This window comes from Ovis aries, chromosome 18 (assembly GCF_016772045.2).
Source record: "Ovis aries strain OAR_USU_Benz2616 breed Rambouillet chromosome 18, ARS-UI_Ramb_v3.0, whole genome shotgun sequence".
Classification (NCBI taxonomy): domain Eukaryota; kingdom Metazoa; phylum Chordata; class Mammalia; order Artiodactyla; family Bovidae; genus Ovis; species Ovis aries.
The window spans coordinates 22,572,891-22,585,570 of record NC_056071.1 but is presented as its reverse complement, the minus strand read 5'-3'; the positions used below and the strand labels follow the sequence as shown (position 1 = coordinate 22,585,570).

The window sequence follows — 12,680 nt, the reverse complement described above, 5'->3', positions numbered from 1 at the left end:
ATCTCCTTTTTGCTTCCCTGTTCCAGTCATCGAAATTCAAAACCTGAAAACTGTCCCTTGAGCTAGACAACGCATCATTCCTAAGACAGCATGGTGCTATAGTATCCCAGCTCCAAAAGCTACACGGCTCATTACTCTTGCCTAGTTTGTACACTTGAAAAATCCATTTTCCATCTTCTCCATTGGCAAAAGCTAAGACAACATTGAGTTTTTAAAATCAACTTTACTAAAACCTGAACAAAATTAAAGAGAAAATAGGGACAAGTATAAACATTAATGATGGGTTTCCTGCCATTTGGATCATAAACCACCGCCACTTTTTTTTTTTTTAAATTATTTTAACCATTTGCAGTATCTCTTCATGGCTTCCCGGGAGGTACAGTGGTAAATAATCTGCCTGCCAATACAGGAGACCCAAGAGTCGTGGGTTCGATTCCTGGGTGGGGAAGATCCCCTGGAAGATGAAATGGTAACCCACTCCATTCTTGCCTAGAAAACTGCGTGGACTGTGGAGCCTGGCGGGCTACAGTCCGTGGGTTCTCGGAAGAGTCGGACACAACTTAACGACGTGTTATTCAGCAGTTCTTCAGGTCTTTCCAGGAAGAAGGAGTCTTGCTCCCGCCAGCCGGAAGGCGTCGCTCTCGTGCCCGAGCGGAGGCTCAGGCCAACGGGGCCGCTCCGCGCTGCTGCGTGCGCACGCGCAGAGGGCTCTTCCGGCGCCTGCCCGGGATGCGGCTGTTAGGCTACGGGTTGAGGCTGCTCGAAGCTGGGTCTGGTTCTCGGCCTGTCACCCGGCTCCCTTTGGGCGCCGACATGCCTAAGAAAGGTGGTGCGACGAACAAGGCCAGTGGCAATTCCCGTGGCCGCGGGAGGGTGGGCCGCAGGAATGCTGGTTGAGGAGCGCGGGAGAGAAGCGGGACACGCGGGTGGGTAGAAGCTCCGCTAACCGCTTGTTGTCCCCGAGTCCCAGGCCTCCTTCTCCCCACCCCACTCGGCTGCGCCGCCGGCCACCCGGAGAGGTCGAGCACCTGGGCCGGCGTCGCGCGTGCCTCTCCCCGAACCGTGACTGCCGCCCCTCCGGCCTCGCTCCCGCACTCCCAGGCTCGCGCTTCGTGTCCCGGCAGCGCGGTGTGGCCTGTACTCTTCCCTGGGAGGCTCTCGCCAGCGTTCAGTCCCCTTCCCATCCTCGACTGTCTTCCCACCCCTCCGTTGGGAACCCACCGCTTCCTGTTTCCCTCCCACTGTCTCTGCAGGGCCGACTCCGGTTGGTTCCTAAGACTCGGCTCTAAATTTGCTTCCTGCTGGGAGCTTCTCCGGCGTCCCGAGGCCGAGCTGCCTGCCTCCTCCTTTGCTGCGCGGTGATGCCCCGTGGGTGTGTGGTCGGCGCTCCTAGCATAGTGTACCAGTCCACAGTCCGGGCTCCTTGAGGACAAGAGCCATGTGTCTTTTATTCATCTTTACTCATCCTTTGCCTCCACACCCGCCTGGTGCGCAGTTTATGTTTGTTGAGTGGAAAGTTCCTAGTACAGCTTCTGACACATCAGCTTCCAGGTTGGCTCAGCGGCGACGAGTTCCCCTGCCAGTGCAGGAGACATAGCTGCGATTCGGGAAGATCCCCTGGAGGAGGAAGTGGCAACCCACTCCAGTATTCTAGTCTGGGAAATCCTATTAACAGAGGAGCCTGGCGGGCTACGGTCCATGGGGTCGGAAAGAGTCAGACGCAACTTCGCGGCTAAATAACAATAAGTCCTTTAAATACCAGTGTTGTTCCTTTTTTCTCCACCCTTCCCCCCATATAAACACTTCCAGCCGTGGTTGTTCACAAACGTTTAACTTGTGCTGCTTGAAATACAAAGATAAATAATAGTCGCTGCCCCTGAGGAATGGGAAATGCAAAGGAACCGGCTCTAAGGTTTACCAAGGCAGGAACAAAACAGGGGTTGATCGGGAGCCTTTGTGGAAGAATTGATTTGAGCCGTGAAAGATGTTGGAAGACTATTCTAGATGACCGGAAATCCCTGGACGTGACTCATCAGCCTAATTTGCCTTGGTTACGGGTGAAAAGGAATCCCGGAAGGATCAAATGCGTGGGAAAGTGTTTTGTAAACTGTGAAGCTGTAGTGTGGTTGTTCTTGTCGTTTTAGGGTAAAAACCAGAGCAAGGAACCAGAGAGACCACTCCCTCCCTTAGGTCCTGTGACGGTTGATCCTAAAGGCGGTGTCAGCATAGCCATCCATGCCAAACCTGGTTCCAAACAAAATGCTGTGACAGGTATACTTGGACCCTGGGGTAGGGATCTTGTATGAAGGACTCAGTTGTCCCCTGCTCCATCCTTCTTTTGCCTTAGTTTGCTGAAAATTTATCCTGTATGGTCAAGTGTATTTTTCACGCCTGCAGTTAGAGGCTCCTCCATTTTTAAACTCTGAATTCTAATTTAAAGGTATAACCTAGTGCTTAAAACTGAATACGTATATCATATTTAAAGCATACCAAGTTAGATGAAAAACCACTAAACACTGTCCTTTTTTATATTTTTTAGCCAATATTGTGGTGATCAGTTCAAAATACAAATATTGAGTCATTATGTTGTACACCTGTTCTATGTCAATCATACCTCAATTTTTAAAAAGGTAGTTTAGAAAGAACTTACACAGAAATGTTTGTAGCCTAGATGATTCTTAGTTTGTCCTATTCCAAAAGTAGAAATGTTCAGAGAAAGATGTTTCGGTTGTTTTTTAATGATCATTGGTCCAAGGAGGGAGAGAACCTGATGATCGACACCTGTGTGAGCTTATTTTCAGTCCAAGCTATACAAAATATTTCTGGGCCCAGTTCTTTCATCTGTCAGATGAGATAGTTGGCCTGTTAGAAGCTTTTAAGCTATTCCATGGACCCCCAAAATTGCCTCAGGGTTCTCTGTGGTGGGCACAGGTGAGGGAAGCAGAGAGGACTCCTGAGGAACTGTTGACATTTGCTTTAAATGTTGGAATTTCAGGGGAAATTGAGTGGAGGTGGGGGATTCTGATTGGGAAAAGTTTGAAAAGCATTGATCTGAGTATTCTTGATGGTCTTTGTCACCCACTAAAGCTCTGTATTCTAATTTTTAAAATATTTTGAAAACAAGACCTCAGAATTGGGGTGCTGGGCCTGGTTTGTGCTTATGGCCATGTTAGCGTAGCTGTGTGTTGGCTATCCCCTCCTTAGCCAGCATTTTCTAAGTAGTTGCTGTGGACACTGTCTCTACATACTGCTGGAATACCATGTTTCATCAGATACAATTGGCCATCAACTGTAAGGTACACACGGTACTTTATGTACCAGTAAGACAGACAAAATCCACATCAACTAAACGTTTTCTTTCCCATCTGTTGTAAGATAACACCTGGATTTCAAAGATACTAAAATGTGAAAAACTGCATCATAAAATCAGTGACAGGATAGGAGAAGGGTTGTTCTACTGTCTCATTCCCATGGACCGTGGCCACGTTTACTCGGGCGAGATGATTGAGCGTGGAAATGCCCGGGGAACCCCAAATGTCGGACTAGCTCAAGCTCATTTGCAAACTGCTTTGAATATATACTCTCAGAAATGACATGGAGGACTGCAGGCAGGTTGCTCTTTATGAAGGCTGTATTGATGAGGAAGCCTGAAGCACTTCAGAAAGCAGTGTTCATTGTCCTGGATTTCAAAGCATGAATTCAAATTTATTTTTGAATCACAACATCACTTTCTAGCCATGTGACCTTGAACACATTACTTCTCAATTCCAGTTTCCTCATTTGTAAAATGGAGATGATAAACTATAGCAATAAAGTTGTTATTTGTAAAGCCCTTAAAATATGTTTGTGTGCCCTTAAACTTGGTGTAAGTGCCATGTAGCCGTTAACTAAATAAATACATTTTAAAAACATCAGAGAGGCATTTCACTGAGGTGAACCTAATGCAGTGCTTCCACTTCCCTAATGAGGAAGCTCTGAACAGGCCTGTACAGTCCGTGAGCTAACTCATTCACTCACTTCTCAGTGACTGCTGGGCTAAAGCCCAGCTCCCCTGACTCCCTGCCTGGGGCTCTTCCTATCAGACCAGGCGCAGTTTCCAGCTCCTAATTCCAGATTATTGCCCAGGATTCTGTGGGCCCACCTTGGTCAGCAGGTAAAAACCAATTTTCTTCTCTGGGTTTCTATAATGGTAGTGGCATGTTTATGTTCCCTTAACTGTGATGAGCTTCATCATTCTTCATTCAGCAGTTATTCACTGAATCCCTACTATATGCCAGACAAATGCAAACGCTTTTACAAGATATCCCCACTTCATGAAGAAAAGGAACTTTATGAGGATCTGTTCTCATTCCAGACGTGACAGCCGAGGCTGTGAGTGTAGCCATTGCAGCGCCTCCGACAGAGGGAGAGGCTAACGCGGAGCTGTGTCGCTATCTTTCCAAAGTCTTAGAACTCAGGAAGAGTGATGTGGTTTTGGATAAGGTAGGCCTCTCTCTCTGTCAACACCTTTGAGTACTACATCAGTCATTACTTTAAAACACCAATTTTTTTATTTTCAAAATAATTGAAAAACCAGTTGTTTTTAACTTTTATATACATTTAATCACCAAAAATCTATAATTCTTCCTAGTCCCCTTCCTCCCAAATGCCTTAGTCCTTCTGAGTTCATGCCTGTACCTGCTCTTTCAGATTAAACTTGCTTGTCTCTTCCCTCAGCTCATCACCTTAGTAGAAATGTCTAAAATGGTTCTTGTTTGTAATCTCCATTAGTGAGTCCATCAAACACATCTGGTCCAGCATGTCTTCACTTACTGGGAGACACTCATTAAAGAGATGGCTCATATGAAGTCATTAATACTTCTGCACTAGAAGGGTCTGCACTAGAGGTGGTGGGAAAAATCACCTAGGAATGATTTCTAAAACACAGGTTCCTGGGGATTACCCCAGACTTACTCAAATAGAATCTGCAGGAGTAAGACCCGCCCAAGCTTTATTTCTTACAACTCTGCTTGTTTTCCAGTGCTATATTCTGTAGCTCCCACCCAGGATCCAGTGGGCACTGAGTCATTGATTAGTAGGCTGCCCCTAAGCATCCATATGATCAGGCCATGCCCCTCCACATCTGCCACAGCAGGTCGTTTCCGACTTTTTGCCAGTGCGCACGCTCTGACATCTGCCTAAAAGCCCTCCCCATGCTTCCACCTGTGCAGCTTCTACCCATTTAGATAAATACCTGCTCAGAATTTACTTTCTTTAAAGGATGTTTCTAAACAAATCCTTATAGTTGTCTTAATCGGTTGTGAGATCATAGCTCTTGGATACGTGGTCACTTTTTGTTTGGAATTTTTCAGAAATGTGTAACAGTATAGAAAATAGCAGTCCTATATTTAGAATTATTTTTAATCAAAGTTTATATTAAATTGCAATATTTGTTTTGGTAATTTAAACAAAAGTATTACTTGAAAACAGAATATTGTATGTCCAGATTCCATACTCATTTTGAAAATGCCTATTTTTCACTACAGAAATTGATGTATGAAGGTAAAACCTCTGGGGAATTGTAAAAAAAAAGAAAGGAAAAAAGTACTGAATCGGAATCTGTTTTTGGATAGACCAGAAATGGCTAGGAAAAAGCAGCACTAAGCTACCAGGAAAACTAGCCCACCTGTGACAGCCCCACAAGGACACGGTGGCGTATCCTCAGCAACTGAAGTCTGCTGTCACTAATAGCATTAGAAAGTTTAGTGTGCTCTCCTGACACCAGTTTTTCCTTTTGGTCCAGGGTGGTAAATCTCGTGAAAAAGTGGTGAAGCTTTTGGCCTCCACACCTCCAGAAGAGATCTTGGAGAAATTGAAAAAGCAAGTTGAAAAGAAATAAAAGCAAGAAACGAAAAGTACGTCCTTGAGAAACATTTTTTTATTGCTAATGATGGAGAGACTGTTAAAATACACTTAAATGCATAGAATGTGTAAATATATTTAATAAGAACAGGACTCAAAAAAGAAGTATGAAGATTAAAAGTACTGGACATGGAACTTAGGTTCTCAAATTCCTGATCCCAAACAGCTCGGGACATGTTACTCTGTTTTCACAGAATTACAGAGTACAGAACTGGAAAAGATATTTAGGATGACCTGATTTAGCCCCTTTCATTTTGTGATGAGGCTTCTGACTTCAGAAGTTGAGAGTATTCAGGATCACTTGGTGCAAGCTGGCAACTGGAACTTAGATCCTTTGGCTTCTAGCTGAATGCAGTTTATCCTGGTTGTAAATTAAAATGGTAATATTTCCATAGCAGTTACTGGAATTCTGGGGACTGCCTTCTAATCCAGTTTAAAAGTGACAGAGGAAACCTGTCACACTGCTTCATAGTGTCACTTTATATTTTAAAATGCTTATGTAAATGGCTTCCCTGGTATCTTAGCTGGTCAAGAATCCACCAACAATGCAGGAGACCCTGGTGTGATTCCTGGGTCAGGAAGATCCACTGGAGAAGGGATAGGCTACCCACTCCAGTATTCTTGGGCTTCCCTGGTGGCTCAGCTGGTAAAGAAGCTGCCTGCAATGCAGGAGACCTGGGTTCAATCCCTGGGTTGGGAAGATACCCTGGAGAAGGGAACAGCTACCCACTCCAGTACTCTTGCCTGGAAAATCCCATGGACAGAGGAGCCTGGTAGGCTGCAGTCCATGGGGTCGCTAAGAGTCAGACATGACTGAGCAACTTCACTTTGACTTTTCCCTTTCATGCATTGGAGAAGGAAATGGCAACCCACTCCAGTGTTCTTGCCTGAAGAATCCCAGGGATGGGGGAGCCTGGTTGGCTGCTGTCTCTGGGATCGCACAGAGTCGGACACAACTGAAGCGACTTAGCAGTAGTAGCAGCAGCAGCAACCCACTCCAATATTCCGGTCTAGAGAATTCCATGGACTGTGTAGTCCATGGGGTCACAAAGAGTCAAACACTTTTGAGCAACTTTCACTTTTATGTAAATGCAACATTTTTTTGTCTTTTAAAAATTCTGTTGAGCATTTTGTTAAAAAGTAAGAACAATCAAGACTTGCAATTTAGAGAGTTCCCTGGCAGTCCAGTGGTTAGGACTGAGCACTTTCACTGCCACGGCCCAGGCTCAATCCCTGGTCAGGAAACTCAGATCTCATGAACAGAACACTACCAAGCAAAAAAAAAAAAAAAAAGATTTGTAATTTCACGTTAATTTTCCTCTTGGATGGTAACTCAAGTCATCAAATCTGTTGTCCTTATGAATCTCCTAAGATCTTCAAAAGAAGACAGAAGATCTGGAAACTATTTTCAATACTTGTGAAAGCCTGTCCTGTCAGAAGTCATATCTATATTGAGGCTTCAAAAACTAATAATAAATATCTTGTTTTTAAATATTCAATACAAACTATAGTAATTAAGGTAATCTAGATAAGTACTAAATTTGCTGATGGAAGAGTTGATTTGCAATTGTCTGCTTTGTCTAAATCCACTAAAAGGACCAATAATAAAAATGATGGATGGTGAAAGAACTGGGAGCCACTCGTCCAGTACAACTTATTTTGTTGAGAGGAACCAAGGACAGTCAGTGCGGTGGCTCATCCGAAATCAGAGTAAAGGACAGAGGCAGGTTGCACTCAGCTGCCTTCTCTCATGCCGTCTGCCCCCAGATGTGCTCTGCTTTACGTGGTCTTGGCTTCAGAATCCTTTCTGTTCTTTTTCAACACTATTTTGGTGTGTGCACTACAGGCGTATTTTTACTTGTGGTCTTTACATGAATCCTTGTTTGTTAGGGTGCTTTCCCTGATAAGTAATGGAAACCTAACTCATCGGGCTTAAGCAATTAAGGGATTTATTAGCTCATATACCTGAAAAGTCTCAGAGGCAGGGTTTACTTAGGGGTTGGTTTGACTCATCAGCAGTTCAGTGATGTCATAAAGGACCCACCTACTTTCCTTCCTGACTTACTTCAGCAGTGCCAGCTTTCCCCTCAGGCCCACTTCCTTCTTGGAGGCAAAAAGGCAGCAGTTTCGAGCTTCTTATCTACCTATCACCCCCTCCAGTAGGAAAAGAAATACCAAAGCTCTTATGAGAGGCCCTTTTTCCTTGTATCTCAGCCCAGATCAGGTCACACAGTTTCTAAACCAGCCCCTATTGTCAGGGAATGCCAGGTTGTAACGCAAGGTACCTAAACCAGTGACTAATGAGGAGAGTTACTCTCACTGTTTTACACTAATCAAGGTCCATCCTAGAGCTGGAGATGGGCTCAACCTAAACAGAAACAGAGGAGAAAGCAGAGAAGGGGAAGTACTTGAATACAAATTAGGAAAAGTTACAGAAATAGGAGTCTGGATAGGAGTAACAGGTATCCACCACAATCATCTATTTAAATAGCCATATTTTAACATAAACGTTTTTGCCTAGTCACTTTTTTTTTGAGAAACGCACAGTATCTTTTGAAAAAAGAACATCCAGTCATCAAAAGCGGTTGCCAGAGGTAGGAACTGGTTCAGGAGCTGTGTTTGGGGACATGATTTCCCTTTCTTCCTCAGCGAACAAGGTTGCCTTTAGCAGTCTGTGCTCTCCTGACCTGCACAGGGCTGTTCCCCATTAATAACAATCACAGCTAAGGCCTGGGCACCTTGATCTGATGTGAAAGTGTAGTTAATGTAGCTTTCTTCAGCTGGATCCTGTTCTTCCTCCAAGAACGTTAAGACAGGCCCAGTGACCTAGGACAAGGATACAAAACCCCCAACCCCTATAACGTGTCAGATAATATGATTATAGCTCTGCCTTCCCCCCATTAAATTTAAGTGACTGCTGTGTTTCTTGTCCTGTCTGTTGTCCTGAGGGTCCAGCCTTTCAGGCAGCCCATGAACAAGGTCTGAAAGATACTTTTCCAACTCTGGTGATAATATCATGGTGGTGGTCTAGCAGTGCATATGTAATCTATCATCTGCACTTTAATACGTGTAATTACTCTTGCAAAAATGATTTAATTAAGAATAGTAAATTAATAACTTGGGTGCCTGTTGCTTGCCAGACACTGCTAGGTGCTTTGTCTACACTACACTGACCAAATTGGAGGCAGAAACAGGGAGCTTGAACTCCCGATGGCCGTGACCTCCTCCTCACCTTTACAGTGCTTAAAATTCCAAACAGCTAAAGACTCACTAAAGAGCCTCTTGATGAAAGTGAAAGAGGAGAGTGAAAAAGTTGGCTTAAATCTGGTCCCATCACTTCATGGGAAATAGATGGGGAAACAGTGGCTAACTTTATTTTGGGGGGCTCCAAGATCACTGCAGATCGTGATTGCAGCCATGAAATTAAATGATGCTTACTCGTTGGAAGGAAAATGATGACCAACCTAGACAGCATATTAAAAAGCAGAGACATTACTTTGTCAACAAAGGTCTGTCTAGGCAAGGCTATGGTTTTTCCAGTGGTCATGTATGGATGTGAGAGTTGGACTATAAAGCGGGCTGAGCGCCGAGGAATTGATGCTTTTGAACTGTGGTGTTGGGAAGACTCTTGAGAGTCCCTTGGACTGCAAGAAGATCCAGCCAGTCCATCCTCAGGGAAATCGGTCCTGGGTGTTCATTGGAAGGACTGATATTAAAGCTGAAACTCCAGTATTTTGGCCACCTGATGCGAAGAGCTGACTCATTTGAAAAGACCCTAATGTTGGGAAAGATTGAAGGCAGGAGGAGATGGGGATGACAGAGGATAAGATGGCTGGATGGCATCACTGACTCAATGGACGTGAGTTTGGGTAAACTCCAGGAGTTGGTGATGGACAAGGAGGCCTGGCGTGCTGCGGTTCATGGGGTCGCAAAGAGTTGGACATGACTGAGCGAATGAACTGAACTGAACTGAAAGACTCACTTTAGGAGGCAGTACTTTTCTGGGCTTCAGGCTGCCAGCATCCCCCTCTTACAGATTCTGGACATTCAGTTAGGTAGTTCCTTAACCATAAGGTAGAATCAAAATGTTAGAACCCATCATGGGCCCCCACTTCAGTCTTTCTTAATGCCTGCGACTAGAGACAAAGTTTATAAGGCTAGATTTTCAGTTTACATCCAAGAGGTGGCGCCATAACGCAACAGCAGAAACCCACACACAGTTTAAAGAAAGGAATGGATTCTCAATTCCTTCTGAAATGAGTACTCTTTAAGAATCTCTTTCTGTTGTGCCCGACTACCAATATCAGAATCTTTGGTCCTTCTTGTCTGGTCTCCTCAGAGACGTTCCTTAGATTTAATCCCCTCTCATTCTGGGTTTAGCACAGACCAGAGTGTGGCATTAACCAGAGCCGACTGAGTACTCGAGAGTGTGGGTCAGCACTATGGTGGAGCCAGCAAGGTCCCAAGTGCCTCCCTTAACTTCGAAGCTTTCAGATATCCCATCTAATCACTGTCTTTGAAAACAGAATTGGGCTGGACAACTAACAAGGAATTAAAAGGATGCCAGTTTATTAACTGGAGTGAAGAACACACCTGCCAAATAGACTGTGTAGTGGGATCCTCTAGTGAGTACCTTCTGTCCCTCTGGGAAATCTCTTCAGAGCCTTAGGTTTCCCCAGACATACCTGAGGAATTGAAGCACTGTGGAGAATAAGGGAGCAAGTCAAGTCCACAGAACCCCAAGCCTTTAGTCCGATTCTAGAACTGTGGTGCCAGGACAGTTGCTGCTGGTCACGTGTGGGTCTTGAGCACCTGGAATGTGGCTAATCAAATCTAAAAAGCATCACAGAAATATAGGTCCTATTGGGAACAACACAACAGAAGAGGCTGAAAATATGACATGGAGTTTAGAGGGCAGGAAAAAAGTGAGCAAAGAAAGGAAGATGACAGATCCAGAAGTCAGACACAGGAAAACCAACACACAGCAGGAGAAGGGAGCCGAAGAAATGGAACAAAGGCTTGAAGATAAAAGCAAAATATTGGAGAAATAAGATAATTTTACAGAACGAAGGTGTCCCAGGTGAAATACTGACAGTGATCAGCAATGAAACACAACCCAGTAAAGCTCTCTGAAGGTAAAAAAGCCTGTGGCCATCTAGATAAAAAGTTGAAGTCACAAGGAAAAGAGAAAACATGCCTGCAAACTCACATGTTGCTGATGGGAATGTAAATTTCTACAGTTCTTTAGGAAATGCAGCATTTATTAAAATAATACAGGTTTTTTAACCCAATAGTTCTATTTTTGAGACCACCCCAACAGAACATATAAAAGCATCAGAGGATATATGGACAAAAGCAACATGGCATAGTTAGTAGAGGCAAAAAAGGAAACCGAAGTGTCTACCTATTGGAGAATGGTCATATGATCAATGGTATATCCATACCATACCATGTCATATTATTAAAATTAAGTCATTAATCTTTATGGCTACTTACCTGGAGTGATGGTTGTTATAATCTGTTGTATGAACAAAGAATAATACACACATGTGTGGATTAATATATATATATATATATATAAAACCTCAGTTTAATAAAGGAAAAACACATATACCAAATTTATTTATTTATTATTTTTTTATATATACCAAATTTATATGGGCCTGGTAAAAGAGACAGAAGCATTCAGAACAGGGCAGAATCACTGGTTAGGTGCAGATTATTCATTTGTCTAGTTTTACTTTTTACAGTATTATTTTGTATACATGCAAAACATATTAGTGAAGGAAACTTTAAAAAGAGAAACACAAACACGAAAAAAAGCTGTGGACTTTAACAGAGCAGTTTTATTTACCTCTTTCAGACAAAGAGGCTGGAGATCCTTTAGTGAGTTAAAAGGACAGTATAAAAAAACCATGAGATCATCATCACATTGTCCCCTGAAGGCATCTCAGGAGAAGTCACTGAAACCCGGAGAAAACCTAACTGGTAATTAATACATGGGACTCTCCATACCCGCTGGGGCCAGGAGTGAAAACAACTGAATTGGCCCATGAGTACACAGAGACTGGAGATCTGTGAGCTGCACTTTCTGTACTCACATCGGCCCAGAGTTGCCCACGCTACTTCTGGAGGCACAAACCTGATGCTGACTGGGCACTGAGTCTGTGCCCCACCCATTGATGTTTACTTTGCACAAATGCTTTCACTTAATCCTTCAAGGGGATGATCAAATCACTTAAGAGCAATTTTGATGAGGAACAGCTTGTCCGCATTAACCCCCTCCCATGCCATCCCATAAATCTTAAAATCTGAGGGGTGTTATCCACAGCTCATCCCATTTTCCAGTCTGACAGCACTGATAATGAACTACTCAAATAAGCATGTGTCTCGCACATGCAGGCCTCAGCAGTGTTACCAGCTGCTGAGGTCACTTCCTCTTCAACCCTGGTATATTCTCTACAGACAGCAGTCCAACTGACTGAGACCCATGCAGCCAGCATGGCCCTCCCCTGCCATCTCCACAGCTCATGGGATCTCTGCTACCATCCCTATTTTCCCCAAGAGCTGGTCCCAGCAAAGGTGTCAGACTAGAAGGCTACCTTACAGCTGAATGGTATAGTCTACTACTTGAATCTAGTTGCTGCTGCTGCTAAGTCGCTTTAGTCATGTCCAACTCTGTACGACCCCATAGACAGCAGCCCACCAGGCTCCCCCATCCCTGGGATTCTCCAGGCGAGAACAGGTCCCAAAATAATTTGATGTAGCAAGACCCAGGA

The 12,680-nt window shown here is 44.1% G+C and overlaps 1 protein-coding gene across 1 annotated transcript; it reads left to right on the top strand.

The window, feature by feature from the left end:
* Window positions 1-726: 726 nt before the first annotated feature.
* On the top strand, window positions 727-11,519 carry C18H15orf40 (chromosome 18 C15orf40 homolog). The gene is made up of 4 exons (XM_004017776.6): window positions 727-843; window positions 2,145-2,271; window positions 4,355-4,482; window positions 5,783-11,519. The coding sequence occupies exons 1-4, from the start codon at window positions 730-732 to the stop codon at window positions 5,876-5,878; spliced, it is 465 nt and encodes a 154-aa protein (XP_004017825.2). The 5' UTR covers window positions 727-729; the 3' UTR covers window positions 5,879-11,519.
* The last annotated feature ends 1,161 nt before the right edge of the window (window positions 11,520-12,680 follow it).